This window comes from Aptenodytes forsteri, unplaced genomic scaffold (assembly GCF_000699145.1).
Source record: "Aptenodytes forsteri isolate BGI_AS27 unplaced genomic scaffold, ASM69914v1 Scaffold290, whole genome shotgun sequence".
NCBI lineage: Eukaryota > Metazoa > Chordata > Aves > Sphenisciformes > Spheniscidae > Aptenodytes > Aptenodytes forsteri.
Window position 1 is genome coordinate 1,350,371 of NW_008795244.1, and position 17,457 is coordinate 1,367,827.

Sequence of the window (17,457 nt, forward strand, 5' to 3'; positions counted from 1 at the left end):
CCCTTTTCTGAACCCGCCCCAACGGGTCCTTGTCTTTCTTATGCTGAGGGCTCCAGAGCTGGACGCAGCACTCCAGGTGGGGTCTCACCAGAGCGGAGTAGAGGGGCAGAATCACCTCCCTCGACCTGCTGGCCACGCTTCTTTGGATGCAGCCCAGGATACGATTGGCCTTCTGGGCTGCAAGCACATGTTGCTGGCTCATGTCCAGCTTTTCATCCACCAGTACCCCCAAGTCCTTCTCGGCAGGACTGCTCTCAATCCCTTCATCCCCCAGCCTGTATTGATACCGGGGCTTGCCCCGACCCAGGTGCAGGGCCTCGCACTTGGCCTTGTTCAACCTCATGAGGTTCACACAGGCCCACTTCTCGAGCTTGTCCAGCAGTCTACGTTTGTGCTTTTATCTGTACAGCTAGAGTCTGAAACTGTATTTCAGGCAACACTTTAAACTCCCTCAGACTGGCATTCTTGCCAACAAAGGCAGTCCAGCTTCCCCTCACTGTTCCTGCATCCGTATACCCTGTCCTGTCTTAGTGCGATTTTTTCTAGGCGTATGGTGATCTTGAGTACGTAAGTGATACAGATGAAAACAGCCTATCAGAAATATGGTGAATTTTCAGATGGACGTTTCCAGTGGCTGGTCCATCCTGTTGTTGCACAGCCAGCTGTAGTGACACACAGGAGGAGGCACAGAGTGGGCATAGGAGTGGGAAGGCAACAGGACAGTGCTGGTTTGGGGCCTCTTGGGAATCCAAGGAGCTGCAACTGCAGGGTGCCTTCCCTGATACATTAAACCAATCTGAGCTGGATCATTCTGTTTGCCCTCTTTTCAAACCTGTAATTGTGCCATGAGTTTGTGTTGAAGAAGCAGAAAACTAGTCTTTTTTTTTTTTTTTTTTTTTTGCCAAGTTACTGTTCAGTCAGGTCAGTTGCTGATTTCAAGCACATGACTTCATGTGTAATTACTGATTATGAGTGCTATTGCTGGGGTGAGAGAGGGAGGAAGTGGCTCACTGTTGGGAGGAGGCAGTGGAGGTCGTAAGAGCAGGCAAGGTTTCCCGACCAAGCTGACCTGACAGCTGGATGCCACCAGAAAGTAATCCTGCCCCACCTTCCTTTTTCCCCAGCTGCCCAAGTATAAGAGAGGATTGGGATTTCTATTGTGGAGGAAGGTAATTACGGGACCAGCATCCCAATGATGTGATGTTCCTTGGGGTGGAGTGTGTCAGCTGCTGTCCTTCCCACTACCCCTTCAGTGCTGGCTGGTAGCCCTGCATCTGCCCTTGTGCTTGCTCAGGGCTCACTGGACAAGTCACTGAGCTGATTTATCTCACTGAAAATGGAAGAAGCTATCGTTCTTCTTGTTGTGTTCATTTTATGCCACTCCTCACTGTCCATTTGCTCACCGTGGAGTCTGGCAAACACCAAAGCCAGCTAAAGGTAAACAGTGGCTGTGCACCAAAGCAGGTGTGAGGACGGCAGGAGAATGGAACCTTTGCCTGTTGGGGTGCGAAGCTGTTCTCTCAAGTCCACCTGAAAAACTGTACAGTGAGTTGTAAGCATTGGAGAACTAGTGGGAGAGTACAGTCTGGACTAGGAGAGATAGGAACTGACTCAGACCGTAGACCTGCAACCTTTAAACCTGATTGAATTGTCTCATGTACTTTTCTTGAGGGGTTTGGGGAGTAAATCTTTCCTCCTTTGTTGATATCAATTCCGTCTGAGGTTAAATGTTGCCCTGCTGAGACACTGTGATAATGCTTTTGTTATGGAACTTCCCACCTTAATGAAACTAAAAAGTTTCAACATTTTGGCACCAAAGAGTTTGGCAAAGTTCAGATACCATCTTAATGTTGAAATTTTTTTTATTCTTTTTTTTTTACTTTTCTGTTTTCCCATTTTCTCATTCATATTAACATTAAGGCAATATCCATTCTTTCTTTGAATGAGTCCACATGTACATGTTAATAAGGAGTGTACTTGGGCTCTGCTTGTTGCTAGGAACCTTTCCATGTTACCACAACAGTTTTGCCCCTCTACTCTTCCTGCTTCAGATATGACAGAGAAGGTAAAGCACACCAGCTCTTTTCCTGGATACCCTTTCGAGCCATTGGAAGAAGACACACAGACACGCAAGCAAAGCAGAAAGGCGATTCTAGAGCCAAGGGGTCAGTGCATGCGCTTCACCCTACAGTGATGGGCTCCTGGGTCCTGGGATGTGGGTCCGCCTTTTCCCTGTCAGCCTGTTATGAGACCTGCTGAGCCCTGGCCTCTGTGGGCTCTGCTGCTAAGGCAGACCCATTCACACCAAACACTGCTGATGCAGCCTGTTTGGCATGAAAGCTCCAACCTTTGCACAAATCTTCTGAAGAGCAGCTGTTACTCCCTGTATAACAAATGGGGATGGACTGTGCATATGATCGCATATACTTTCAGAATTTATCTGGTCAGTCCTTGATGACCTTCCTCTCCTGACACCAGAGAGGATTTCACGTCCATTCTGGCAGGCGTCCTGTTGCTCATGCATCTTTGCATGTTATTTTCCTTGCAGAGAGAACAGACTCTGTCACCACGACTGTCAATCCATGCTGATTATCATGGATGTATAGTTTTACAAAAGGAACACAGTCTTCCATTTGGGATCTGTCCACTGCAGGTTCACCCCAGTGAATGATACCTCAGGGTCATCTCCTTCTACTTTGTCACGTGCCAAATTTCACCTCCAGCATCTACAACTGTGACTGTAAATGGTGCACTTGTGTATCCGTTAGCCTCTTATGTCATTGCCTTTATCCCAGTGATTTTCTCTGCTAGTAGCTGGGCTACTCAAGTGTTTATTGAGAGACGCCCTTTTGCCACTAAAAATGTTCATTCTGGACATGTTCCTCATGGCATGGGGACTGCGCTCTGGCTCAAGGCATGTAGAGTGCAAGGATATTGGTGGCTTTGAACTTGCCTTGCCAGAGTGCATGGAAAATTTGCAGTCTACTCTCTGAATGGTCATGCACACATGGAGTGATGAACAACTGTGATGTAGCATGTAAAGATGAAAAGAGGAACTCTCCCTCTTTGCATTATCTGGAGCTTGTCTGGGTATGCAAGTCAGAAACATTTTGGGAGATTTGGTCTAAAATCCTGATTGGATGTCTTTCAGGAAGGGGGCAAACCTGTCATAGACCTCTTTGCCGCTCAGGCTAACAGGAATCTCAAATTTTTGTGAGTTGACACATTTTGCTCAAAGGTGGGTCGGTGTTTGGAGTCACTCTCTAGTGCATTTTTAAAACTATGGTTTCAGCTACTACAGGCTTTTGCTCTTATTCCATGTCTTCTGAAGGCCCCCATCGCTGTAAGATGGACCTTGCTGATCTTAATTGACCAGAAGTTGGTTTAGGTCCAGGACTGTATTCAAATATTCATGTTAGAATTCCATTTTAACCAGGGAATTAGACTCCAGCTTTTCTTTCCCATGCCATACACTCTAAGACTATATACTTCTCATCTCCATAGTTGGGAGTCCTCTCTCCTTTTATCTTTACAGATCCAAACCATTTCAACCCTGTTACAGGCTCTTCATCCCTGGGAAATGCAGTATTCGGTTGTCTCTACACAGTAAAAGGCAATGATGGGTTGAATCCTGACTTGCTATAAGATAGCAAAGGTGGAGTCTAATGAGGGCTAGTGTGCATCTGACTAGAGCTTAGGTGGCTTCACCCTCTGCAGTCAGGAAAGTTTTGGTTCCAGATGCTTGCAATGCAGCTACCTGGAGATTCATCCTTGTCTTTGCCAGGCATAACACTGTCTCCAGTGCTTCAAGAACCAATGCAGCATTTGATAAAGTAGTTGTGCAATTACTACTTGCATGAAAGATATCGAGACCTCCACCATGCAATGAATCATTGGGGGTAGCTGCTTGGATTCATTCACTGTTAAGAGTGCACATGGGATTCATTCAAAGAAAAAAAGATGTCTTACCAGTAACCGGTGTTCTTCACAATGTGTAGTCCACATATACATTTGTCTTCCATCTGCTTCTCCTCTCTCCTCAGAGTCCTTCCAGGTATGAGTCCTGTGATTGAGAGGTAGAATTGTTAGAATGTACATTTGGGCTACACTTCTCAAAGAGCATCGGTTACTGGTAAGTAACCTTTCTTTTAGTTTTAGATTGTTCTTAAAGAAGAGCTGAAAGAATCATCACCTTTTTGTATTTGCACTGCTTCTGCTTCTGTCCTGGGGTCAGAGCTCAAATACTGCTCTGAATCTCACCCACAGAAGTTAGATGAAAAAAGGTCCTAAGATTACATGATCCATTAAAAAAAAAGACTGTTCCCTGGCGTAACTTTTCTTTTTCTGTTTAGTTATTTAATTATACAATATTCCTCATTGCCAAAGAGGTAATTACTTCTGGCTATGTATATCCACAAGTGGTTTTGTGAACAGTATGTTGATGGGTTAATGTGAATCATGTTCTTTTAAACTTTCACACTCTGAAAACCCTATTATTATCAATTTGCTGAGAGTTACCTTGGAGAACTGTCACATATAGCAACTATCTCTGGGCTTGACCAACTGACTGGTAATGCTGCTTGTTATGATTAACTTTCAACATGTTTTGACATGAATTTTTCATGTTTGGGTTATTATTTGAAAATTCTTTCTGAATGTCACAGAAATATAATATATGCATCGATGAATCTAGAAAGTATTCCCCCAGGTGTTTGGTAAGCTCTTCGTATGTTGTATTACTCAAACTAATAATCAGTGGAAACTCTTCCCATACTCTGAGCTTGCTTACTCAGGGCATAACAAAAACAAAATTTAGTACCAGGTACAAATAGGTAGTGGGTTACTTTAGAAAACTATGAGAAAAACAATTATTATCAAGAAAGAAAAGTTAAAATTATGTCTGTCAGTAGGCTTACAGTAAAAGCAAAGACTACTTTCGCCCCATAAGACCCCTCAAATATCGACATTTGATATTTTTTATGTTTAAAGAGTATCAATGACATTTTTTTTGCTTTTCTTGTGTTCCATAAATATATTCATTAGCTTACTCTTAAAGTATTTAGCCCTTAAGAACTTAACAAATTATGCAAAAGATGTTATCTAGGATTAATAATGGAAGGAATTATTCTAAAGTCCTCATTCCAGAATGGTGTAACGCACTGACATGTAGCTTCTTTGAGGTTGTGAAGTCAAATGGTACAACGGTTTAACGTTTAGGGGTGTCATTTCAAAAAGTGTGCTGGTTTTGGTTTAGTTTGTTTTTATTCACCTGAGGAACTTCAGGGGAAATTTCTCATAAGAAAATATGAAAATTAAACACTAGAAAAAGAACATATGCATTTCATGCTTTTCCAAGCTATTACTGCAGATGGTTGTTTTCCTGAAAAATCAGTTGATGCTTCAGGATTTACCTTAAAAGAAAAATTTTTATTAATAATTTTCAAACTTTTACCTGTACCAATGGCACACATGATTTTACCTGTAATTTAACCTAATTAATATGAATATAGATAATCTCTATAGCGCTAAGAGATTTCTTTAATTTGGCTGTCGCATTTTCAGCTGGTTTTACAAATCAGTTTAAGAGATTGCAAACTGAAGTTATTAGTGATTAAAAAATTGCACAGGAATGAAACTGTTGCTCATTCAAGAAAGCGTGCACAGCGGGTGGCTGCCAAGTGTTAGAACTAGTGTAATTGGTCTGAAGATTCAGAGATACTGTTTTCCCACAGACTTCATGTCTCTGGATGCCATTCAGCTGATGCCTGAAGGAATGGGTGCAAGGTCTATGGCTATATTTCTGTTAGTCCTATTCCCAATCCTGACTGCTGGGCTACAGTTGCTCTGAAACAGTCAAACAGCACCTTCCAGTAGAGAAATGGCCTCATGCAAAGGTTATTTATTCAGGCTGAGTAAAATACCATCCATAGTAAGAATAAGTCTTTTTGGTACAGCATAGTTTGCCTTTGAATTGTAAGTTAATTTAATTTGGCCATCTTCTTAATTAACTATCTATGCAACAATTAAAGTTTCATCTAGTATTGTGAATACATTTTTCCTTAGATTTATAAAAACAATTATGTATGTAATTTTCCAGACTGTCTAGTGAGAAGTTTCAGCATTTAAGCATAAAAGAAAAGCTCTCTGTTGAAAAGCCCAGCCATAAACTTTACATTTCTTTGTACTGATATCTGATTGCAGTCCTGTATTAGATCGATGGAAGCAGTGCAGATTAATCACTTTTTTCAATTACTGATGAACAGTTTTCTCTTCAGAGGAGGCCAAATCCTTTACTGAGGATGATGTGAGTGAGTTCTCAGAGTTATGCTGATTTATAGCAAATAGGATCTGGCCTATAGTTTGTAGAAAGTAATCAATGTACATCCATGCATAACTAATATTTGAGATCCTTTGCAGGTGTAGTATACCCTTATTTTGACTGATGAAGCTAGAAAAACATTTATGTATTTACCTTTCATGGTTAAATTAATACAGTGTAAGTGACAATTATCATGGGCCTTGTTTTGAAAGTGGGTATAATGCAAAGTCACTTGGTAATTCAGTTGTTCAGGAAAGTCAGTGTTTGCCTGTGCGTTGTTAGTGCAGAGGAAGGAGAAATGTTCCTACAGTACACAATTTAAAAAGCAGTCTTAAACTTGCAAAAACAAATTGCAATTAGAAAAAGAGGCTGAGGCTTATCTTGGTTGAAAATTTTCAAAAAACAGTAATGATTTTGGGTGCCTCCATTCTTTGATCTCTAATTTGAGATTTTTTCTTTTAAAGACTCCTTAAAATCGGACCTTTTCAGATGTTTAAAAACAGGTATCCAGGCTTATTGGCAAAGAAGAATTAAAAATAAGGAATTCTGTGTTTTGTTTGAATATGGAAATGGAAAACCAGCTTGGAGATCCCCTTTCCACACATAATTTCTAAAGCATGCTTACCAATTTTGCTTCTCCCTTTGATATACACTTCTCAACTTGAGTGCATTGGAAACATCACCAGTAACCCTCTGCAGACAAAGGTTTCTGTATAGTTTTGAAACTTAACCTTACAGGTATTGAATCCTAAAGTGTAAAGAAATAAAGGTATCACTTGAAAAGCAAATGTTCTTCTCTTTTTATACAGAAAAAAAGCTCTGAATAAAACAACTGGATAAACTCTATTTAAGAATCTTTATGTTAACTATTAAAGCTTAAACTTGTAACCTGAATTTATAAAGAATGTCACATACTGCACTATTCCGCACTGCAGTATTCATTTTATGGTAAGACAGGAACGAAAACTAAATTTCAGGTAGTTTAGGTACTCCTTACTTTCTTATGGCATTAATTCTAGGTTTAAACATGCACACACATGTAAAACTGCTCTAGTCTATACAGGTATTTAATTGGAGATTATGTCATAGCACATTATGTATGTGTATACTTTCATGTCAATTTATTTCACTTTTATAGATAAGTCATTTTTCGTATAAGGTATTCTTATTAAAATCTTTAAAATGCGTTACTTGCAGTAAGTACACACTGCTTTCTGAAATAACATGATTTTTGATGGTAATGACTTTGTGGCAAAAATACATCTGAAGTAATTCCGTAATGGATACACTTCAAAGCGCTGCATAGAGGCAATGGTACAAAACCTTGTGAGGTGCCTATCTCCCAGAAAGACAGATAGATTTTTAGTATGAAGAAGACTGTAGGAGTATTGTTGGTTATTTGCTGGTCGAGGGTTAAAGGATTCTCCTGATGGTGCCATGCAGGTGGAGTACCTGACAGGGGATTGCCTGTCTTTATCTGAGGTGTGAGTGAACGTATCTGCAAAAGCCCTTCTTTCCACAGTATGGGATTGTCTGACTATCTCAGAAAAGGGCTTTTCCTCTTTTCTTTTTGTTAAATCACATTTAGCTTTTGTCTTTGTAGACAGTCCTTTGGTTGGTCCATTTCTTCCTACAGTCCTCCAGCTCCTTAACCTTCTGTAACACAAAGATGTGAGAATATCAGCATGTGGTTAGGACAGCCCTCTCGTGTTGGTACAGACTGAAAAGTAAAAATAATATGTTCAGAACTAGTTAGTGGGAAAAACATGAATGAAGTTTCCACAAGTATCTAGTCATCATTTCCCCATTCCCACATTCAGATCACTTTTAGGAAATGTGTTTACGTGTATAATTAAAATGCTAATTTTGTTACTGTTTCATTTAATTTTGTCATTTAGGTTCACTATGAATATTTATATTATCTTAAGCTTTTTCCTTGCATTTCTGCAAAAATGAATTTTCAATAATCTTAGAGTATTTCTGTTCCAAAACTTGTGTCCAATAAAAGGATTTCTGTTAGCTACACTGAAAACTGTTAGGTCTTTCCTATAAGTCTCCCTGGGACCAAGATTTTTTCTGTTTTCTGTGTTACAAGCTGTAACTTTGGTTACATTATAGCCTAGGCAAAATATTGGTATCTCCTTAGTACCTTTAGGGTATGGTGTCAGTAGTTTTAGATTCCAAATGTCACTCTTAATGTGGAATGTCCTTAATAAAATATTATATTTTAGTAAAAAGTGAGAGAAAATAAAGATATGAAATTATAGCAATTTCAGTATGATCAAGATAAACATGCTATATAAAAATATTTAAAAGAAACTACTGTGAAAATGAAGGATTCATGTTGTTCCAATATTATCATTTACAGACTGAAGAATTTGCCATTCACTTTTACTAAACTTAAAGAACTTGCAGCTTTGTGGCTTTCTGACAACCAGGTAATGACTTTCAATATTCATATTTTCTTTAGTAACTAGGGATCTTAGCAAGGGCCGTAAATGAAACCTATAATTTAATACATGATTGTAGTAGAATTTTAGAAGTGTTTGCTCCCAGTCCAGCTTTATACTTTCATACCAAGCTATAGATTCTTCTGGCTGTCATTTATTAACTTGGAAAGATCATCTTTGCAGCATTTATTACTTGCATCTAGCTAAGCTTCTATATCCTTACAAAAGTAGTAAATAAAGGCCAAAAGCATCAAGAGAATGTTTTGTGAATAGAAATTCAAGAGGTAAGACTTTGTTATCAAACTTGTTATTAGTTTGTCCCATCCTTTACTCCATCTATGCCTCTATTCTTGTCGTCTTCCTTTTCCCTTTTCCTGTCCGTGCTTCCATTCCTGCATATTTTAAACTCCATTAAGGTCAGTGGGAGTTTAAACATGTAAAAGATGCACAAGAACTCTTAGTCTTCTTTTGGAGAAAACTCTCATTTAAGTTCCTTTTGAATTTAAGTATGCCTTTCTTTGTTCCAAGGGGTTTGGTTTCACTACTATATATTCTTTAGGATTCCATTTTAAAACAAATTGTGTAACATGAACACTGAGAAATGCAACAGTTCAACCAGCATCTGAGCACTAAAATAAGTCTTGATCCTTTCCAGGATTGGTGGCTAGAGTAATTTTGCACTTCCATAATGTAACTCCAAGTTAAATTAGGAGAAAAACTCAATTTGTACAATGTTAGAAATGTTCAACATACCTAACAGGTTTTAATCATCTCAATAAATTCTCATAATCTCATCTTTTTCACTTTGCAATAATGCCCATGGTCAGCTATTATACCTCTTTAACTGAAGTTGATGAGGATAATTCTTCAGGGGCCAGTTATCACGCTACTGGAAATTAATCCATCCTTTTATCCATATGAAAAAGCCACAGGGACTCAGGTCCTGCGGCTGCCTGTTTGCAGGAGATCGTGTGCATATGCCTGTGCTGAGCACTGCTGGTTGCAGAACGCTCAGAGCAGAGCCCGTGCCTGTCCACGGGGCACAGCCCAGCAGACGGAGTCATTTCTTTGTCAAGATGTCAGATGGAATTCCTGCTGACTCCTGGCCAGTCCATACCATTCAGCTGTGCCCTCAAATCATAGCAAAGCCAAATGCAGTGCAGTCAATAGACTTACACTGGTACATGCTTATTGCACTGCTCCTGTACTTTTTACTTTTATAGCTAAGCAAAAAATTTTAAAGCTGAAGGGAGGGGAGACTAAGTGGGAGGGATAATAGAAAATGATGAGTAAATTTTAATGTGTTAAATTAGGAGTCTCATTTTTTTCACTCTAATTTCCATTAAAAATATAACATTGCATGACTCCTCAGCCCAGCCACAGAACATACACTTCCTTTTAAATATACAATATTTTTTCAGCATTTTGACTTTTCTACAGTATAGCATAGATCAATTTCTATTCTATGAACTATGACAGTCACTCCTAGATGCTACACTAGAGCAAAGCAATAATAAAAAATAATCAGTTGAAGTAAAACGCAACAGTAACATCTGAATATTCAGAGGACCTCCATGTAAATTCTCCAGTATCTTGCACCAGGTTTACCCTCAGATGAACTAATAACTATCGTGAATTTACTTCTCGTTAGCCCTAGCTTAACGTAGATCACAGCCATAATGTGGTTGTTTTAACTGTGTAATTGCAGCTCTGTTCTGCTGATCCTTTAGCTTCCTCACTGGTATGACTCTGAACATGCAGTCAGTATTTCTGATATTTAGTGTTCTTCTGTTGATCCCCGCAGGAATTACAGGAATTACAGAAGTGAGGAATGGGAGAGGAGGCATTTCCACCAGATTAATACTTGTTTTAGTCCATAGAGAAGTTTATTTTCACATAGAATTTTAGTTAATCTTGTATTTTCTCTTTATCAAATGCTAAAATCCCATCTCAGTTAACACACATGCTCTGAGTTAACAGCTCTTTGTTTTGCCTTTCCTGTACAGTCCAAGGCTCTCATTCCACTGCAAACTGAGGCTCACCCAGAAACAAAGCAGCGAGTACTGACTAACTACATGTTTCCCCAGCAACCCCGCAGTGATGAAGGTAAAAACACCATCAGCAATTCCTACAAATGCAGGAACAGTGCTTGTTCAGATAGTGGAGAAAAAAACAGAAGGAGGGAGAGAAAGGGGTTTCAGACATGGTTCTGTGTGTGTGTCTCTTCTGACACATAAAGCCAGTGGTGCACACATAACAGTCTGTATTTTGTCATACACAAAGGAATCCTGTTTGCAAATCCATTATTCTCAGGCCATCAGATTTACGTTTTCTTAAACACTTTTTTATTTTCAGAAGAATGGCCTTGTATAAACAATGTGAACCTGGGAATTGAGTGTGCATGGGACAGAAATTCTAGGATATGCCTTGCTGCCGTGCTGACAGGCTGTTGGCCAGAGCCAGCTCAACCTGCAGAGACACTGGACCCGTCTGAGGGAGCTGGGGGAGTGGGCCAGCTCCTAGACATGGGGGGTTCAGAGCTCTGAGCCTGGCAGAATTGAGGGTTTGGCTCCTGACATACCTACGTTAAGTTAGAGAGTTTGCCCTCAGCTCCAGATTTGCCCTGAAACCCTGTTGCTTCCCATCACTCTAATTTCAGTTTTAATATTAAACTCTGTTTGTAATGGTTTGTCAGTTACTACTCTCACTGCCCCCCTCAACAGTTTTAAAACAATAACCCAAGATTACAGGATCAACTACGAACATATCTTTCTAGATAATTTCCAATCTTCTGTTGGGTGCACTAATTACTTGTTCTTGTGCATTGCTGTTTGCAATTTAACTGTAGATTTCCAGTCAGACAGTGATAGTTTTAACCCTACTTTATGGGAGGAGCAGAGACAGCAACGTATGACTGTTGCCTTTGAATTTGAAGAAAAAAAGGAAGAGGAGGAAAATGCAGGGAAAGTTAAGGTAAGTTCTATTTAATTTATTCTGGTATTCACATATTATGGACAGGGTCCAATTTACAAATCTTGAGTTGAACTATTTTTGTGTTCTAAATACCCAGAAAATACTTGTCATCATGTTTCAAGTACAGCAGTTGAGGAAGAATAACGTATCTGTTCTCCCTGAAGTACACATTACCAATTTCTGCTTTTGCTATTGTTGTCTAGCCAGCAAAACTTTGATTTCATAAGTCAGTTCAGGCCCATAACCCTAATGTCAGGTTCCTACTGTGACAGGTGTTTTATCATGAAGACAAAATTAACACAAAATGTTGGGAGACTTAGGATTAATGTCCAACCACCTAGTTCTTTAGAAATATTTAGATCACATAGGGGATTCCATATTCCTCTCAAAGTGGAAGTTGACGAGAGCTTTGCAACTTCATGGAGTTACACAGGAATGTGGTTACATCAATTTTGTAACCTACCAAAAATGAAGATCAAAACATGAATATCCTCCCCCATTTATCTGAAATTAATATAATTTCAGAGTTTTCAATTGAGCCCTTAATCAGTTACATTGTTAGAAGGATATTGTCAGGACCATCTACATTTACATGGCATGAAAATTTCTATTTCTTGAATAATATAAAGGAACTACCCCAGATCAAACACTTAAACATTGCAAATTTTTAACTGCAGTAGGATACCCAATGTAAAATGTATTGCCAGAGACAAAAATAATATGAGGAGATTTAAATCATATTTTAATTTTAAAATTAACAGTACCATTATTAATAGCTATTTAACAATCCATTTAGATCTTGGAAATTTTGGATTTGTCTTTTAATATTTTTCCCAATTAGAAATGTTCAGCTAACTCTTGTAACCAGAGATAATGGACTCTGCTGCTTTAGTAAAACAGAAAATGAAGTCAAAAAGCAACCTTTGCCTCACAATAAATAGATTAAACTGAAATTTTACCCCAGATGAACTGCAGATTTATAAGCCATATATGGAAAACAGAGCATCTGGGAGACTTTTATATTGTTCCACCACTTCTTATCAGAATTTTAACTGTAGGTAATATGGCTGTCCAAATGTGCAAAACAATTGAAATATGAACAGAGAAATAGATACCAATTTCTAAGATCATAGAATTTAATTGTATTGTTACTTGCAAGCATTATTTTAAATATTGAAATGTAATATATGAATTATATCACTTAGATAGCCATTTTGTTTTTAATATATTTCAGAACACCATGAATGACTGAAACAAATGTTTCCTTTGAGTAAACTGTTCTTGTAGAAAAAATAAATCCTGCATCCACTGAATGCTATTCCTGTACTTCAGTTCAAATGCTGCCATCTGCTGTATGGAAAACGGGGAGGCAAACGCAGCTGAGACACAGTACCACATTTTCAGGTTTCCTAGAAACAGCACTTAACAAAAATAGCTGGCCTGTGCCCATGCTGTGAGCAGATGTCTCTGTGTGGTGTGATCCCAGGCCCAGGCGTGCCGCACCAGAGCTGTTCAGGATGCAATGGATGCTCTGGTTGCAGTGCTTCTTACCTGGGCTGTTTGCTCATCCCTGGCAGCTGCTGCCAAAGTTGTGGTCTGCGGAGCAGAGTTTGCATTCCCAGAGGTGTGCATCCATCAGCTGCAGTCTCAGCCCAGTCGCAGCAGGACATGAGAAGGGCAGCCTGCGGCCAGTCATGCTGCCAGCGGAAGGAGTGGTTTGTACCATGTGGGTCATCCATGTCCCACAGGGCTGCACCTCTCCGTAATGTTTTGGCTTGGCCATCCAAAGGTCAAGACAGTCTTTATCCTTTGTATCACTGCTCCTTAGTTGTGGAAGAGTCCAACACTAAAATATATTTCCTGGAGTTCTTACTTACCTGTTCTCCCTCTCATCCATAGAGAGTGGGTATAAACCAATGTTGTAGTACATGAGTCTGTTTCTTCATGAGATTCCTCTATTCCCATATACAATCCAATGTTCCTCTCCTCCATAATGATCCTAACGTCTGCTCATCAGACCAAAACACTAAATTTTGCAGCTGATGCTATAGTTATTGCTTATATAGAGAAGAATTATTAAATGAAAAGCTAAGCAGGGAGCTAGGAGCTGATAAAATATTTCCTCCCATCTGTGTACCTTGAAGAGAGCATCTCTCGTGTCTCACTGTGTGTACACCAGATACCCATGAATACCTGTAGTTTGTAAAAACTGAAGGTAGAAAAGTAATACTGTTCAAACCTGGGAAATCTTGCCAGGCTGTGAAAGGAAAAGATTTTCCACTGAAGGTGTGTGTGGGTTTTTTTCCCTATCATGGAAAACAGCCTTTTCGCCCAAGCCATGAAAAAAATGAGCTGAAAGTCAATTACTATTAATAAGGTAGAAATGCTTGTTTGCATCCTTCTGGTATGTCTGTGCTCTTTCCCAGTAGTGCCAATTCATCTCTATATATGAATGACCATAAAAGTGTTGTAAAGAGCTATTTGACTGAACTGTTCACCAGCCTGTGTTTAGATGCATGCACATGAACTAAAAGCTAGTTGCTGGAATCTTTTAAGAACTTAGTGTGTGTCACTCCATCCATGTGTTGCAACAGGCCTTAGGGAGGATTTAACATGTATGTTTTTAGCAGTTTCACCAGACCTTTATGGGATGAATTTGAAGGTTAACTTAAATTATCAATAGGCATTAACCACAAACATTGGTAGCGTTGTATAAAAGCATACATAGTTTTCACTTTTTATCTTTCATAGTTAAAACTGAACTCTCAGCCAACTATATGTTAAAATAGATTTGGTAGTTGAAATTGTTCAATAACTTCTTCCATCAAAAATTTTGAACTTCAAAAATTCTCTTTTCAGGGTCATGCTACTTCTCATGTAGAATTAAACATACAAGAATTGTATTGACAGGGAGTACAGATTTCCTCAGTAATGATAAGTCTAAATCAGTGATGAAAATATCTGCATTCTAGTGGATATCACCTACCACAGCTGCCAGTATTTTTACTGTTTAATATTAATACTCACAGTGATATGAAACTCTTGCTGAAATACCTGTCTATGACTTGTCTATCTCATGAAAGTCTTTCGGTTAATTTTTCCTTGAGTAGTACTTAGTGAGGAATTGCTCTATAACTTGACTTTTAGCTATGTTTGTCTGCAGACCTCACACTTAAATCATGGTCTGAATTTTGTGAAAAAGGAATTGCCTAATTAGGCCACATCTAAATACGATTTCTTTCAACCGTAAATCAACCAGAGCTTTAGTAATGCTTTACAGACTTAATTTATTTTTTCTGTTGAAATTCTTAACATATGACATCATAGTCATACATTTTAACGTTTTATGTTAAAGTCATGTCAGAATCTATTATCCGTAATGTTTATTCTATTGTGGTTCAGAATTCTATGCTAGTATTTCATACAGTTTTATTTTCCAAATCGATCATGCTTTTGCTTCTAAACTATTCCTATCAGCAGACCATATTCATTTGAATCCAAAATTACATTTTTCCTACTCATTAGGAATTTAAAATCCAACAGCTATAATAGTGAGTTATTAAAAGTAAGCTCCCTTTGCTTACCTCACGTACACAATGAGGTGAAAGCTTCTTTGTGGTAAATGATTCCAAATACTTACCACATGGTACATGTGGAGTAATTTCAAATTTCACAGCCTCATAATCGGGAGCAGTTATCCTGACGTGCACAGCTTGCACTGGGAGCTGTAATTTTACTCCACTGAAGAATTTTATTGCATTTCCACCCCAAATTTGGGCCCAAAGAGAGTGGCAGGCTCAGCCAGCACCTTCTACATTTCAGCTGACTGCATTTGGTGGCTGTTAGGTGCATTCGAGTGGCCTTGCTGCTCTGCAGGGTGTGCTCTCTGGTTCACCTTGTGAATCCCAAGCTTGGTGCTTAAGCCACAACCATCTTTCACAGCTTGCACACAGGTGGTGGAGATAGGGCAGGTCTGCAGCATGAAGGATGGAGTGGGGAGGGCAGGAGATGCTCTGTGGAGGAGAGGGAAGCATCTGCCGCAGGCTAGGCTCAAGGGACAGACCTACAGCCCACACTCTCTGCACAGCCCAAGCAGCCTTGCTGAGGTCGTGCTTTGTTTGGATGCATGCTTCAGTTTCCTCAGCATCTCTTCTCATGATGTGGTGTGATGTTCAGCAGACAAAATATGTCTGTAACACAGTAGGGGAGGTATAAGGAGAAGTCAACATCATGTATGTCGCCTTTCAAGCTTGGACCATTCCTGACGTGGTCATTTGCTGCACCGTCTCCTCAGAGCAATTTGCTGATAGTGTAATGTCTTGCCAGATGATGAGGGGCGATGTTGTCCATGAGCCTTCTCAGCCACTCTTCCCCTTTCACTCAACCCTGAGATTTTCTAGAATTGTCTTCAAATTAGGATTGCTTTGGACTTGGGAAATACAATGTTTCTCTACTTCCGAGTGATAAAAATTATAAACTTAAAATGTGGAGTTTTCTAGAAAATCCGTAGGTCTGTCAGTTAAAGTACTATTCAGTGTGACTTAGGGTGACTTTTCTGTAGTGGTTTGAGTCTATTTTCCTGTACTTTCTGTATAAGAAAAGAGTAAGATACACTTGAGCACATGTATGTACATTATACATCTCAAAGAGCAAATAGCTCCCAGTAGATCAGATTCTGTTCTCAGCTGCCGTAGATAATTCAGATTAATTCAGTACACTGAACATAGCTAAATTAATTCTGCATTTACACCAGTATTGTTTTGAAAAAATGTGATTTAATACGTCAGTACTCTCAAGTGAAGTGTAGAATTAAAATACAATACTCTCACAGGGTAAAAGGTAGGCTTATAGGGAACCATTCCCATCCATTATTTTATGTCACTGAAATTCCATTATAGGTTGATATAGTGTAACTGAGAGCAAATTTCAGTGCAAAAATTCATGAAGATAGCTCTATGTAACACATTACCTCAAATAGATTAATTAAAAATTTGAGGAATTTGCACTTAGCCATAGTACTGTAACCATGGTTTTAGTTTGCATGCTGTTTTCATTTTGTATTTGTGCTTTAATTCTTTTTATGAATGTTCAGGTTGAAATAAATCTAAAACGTTATCCCACTCCATACCCGGAGGATTTAAAGAATATGGTAAAATCAGTTCAAAATCTGGTGGGCAAAACAAGCCATGGAGTACGGCCTGAGAACTCAACACCAACTGCGAACAGTGAACAAACTGTGAAAGAAAAGTATGAGCACAAGTGGCCCATGGCACCAAAGGAGATTTCAGTGGAGGTAATGTAAAAGGATCGTTGTTCCTCTCAAGAGTTTGAGATGGGGTTTTAACGTAACTCCATCAAATGATATTCTGCATCTGCTGTGAACTTCATACCTAATAGTTTCTAGTTTTATTCCGTAAAGTTAATTTAGTTTCATACTGAGTTGCTGTTTTTTCCCAATACTACTGAGTTTATCAGACTGAATTTTTGGTTTTAAATCTAACTAGATCTGAATTTTGGTATTGATATATACAAGCACTCTCCTAAATTTTAATGGTATGAGAGACTTGCATATTAGCAGGAAAATGGACCTGATCATGATTTACATTTCAGACTTAAGTAAGTGTATTTCTGCGTCAAATATGTTAATGACAAATCAGTTTGTTCTGTCTGACCCTATGTCGTGGTTTAACCCCAGATGGCAACCACGCACCACAC

At 39.0% G+C, this 17,457-nt stretch overlaps 1 protein-coding gene across 1 annotated transcript in view; it reads left to right on the top strand.

Moving 5' to 3' along the window:
- Window positions 1-17,457, top strand: part of LRRC7 (leucine rich repeat containing 7) — a 105,707-nt gene that overhangs the window by 54,401 nt on the left and 33,849 nt on the right. The window contains exons 12-15 of the mRNA XM_009278756.2: window positions 8,688-8,757; window positions 10,776-10,875; window positions 11,618-11,742; window positions 16,835-17,035. Coding sequence (XP_009277031.1) covers window positions 8,688-8,757; window positions 10,776-10,875; window positions 11,618-11,742; window positions 16,835-17,035 — 496 coding nt within the window. The remainder of the gene's footprint in view (window positions 1-8,687; window positions 8,758-10,775; window positions 10,876-11,617; window positions 11,743-16,834; window positions 17,036-17,457) is intronic.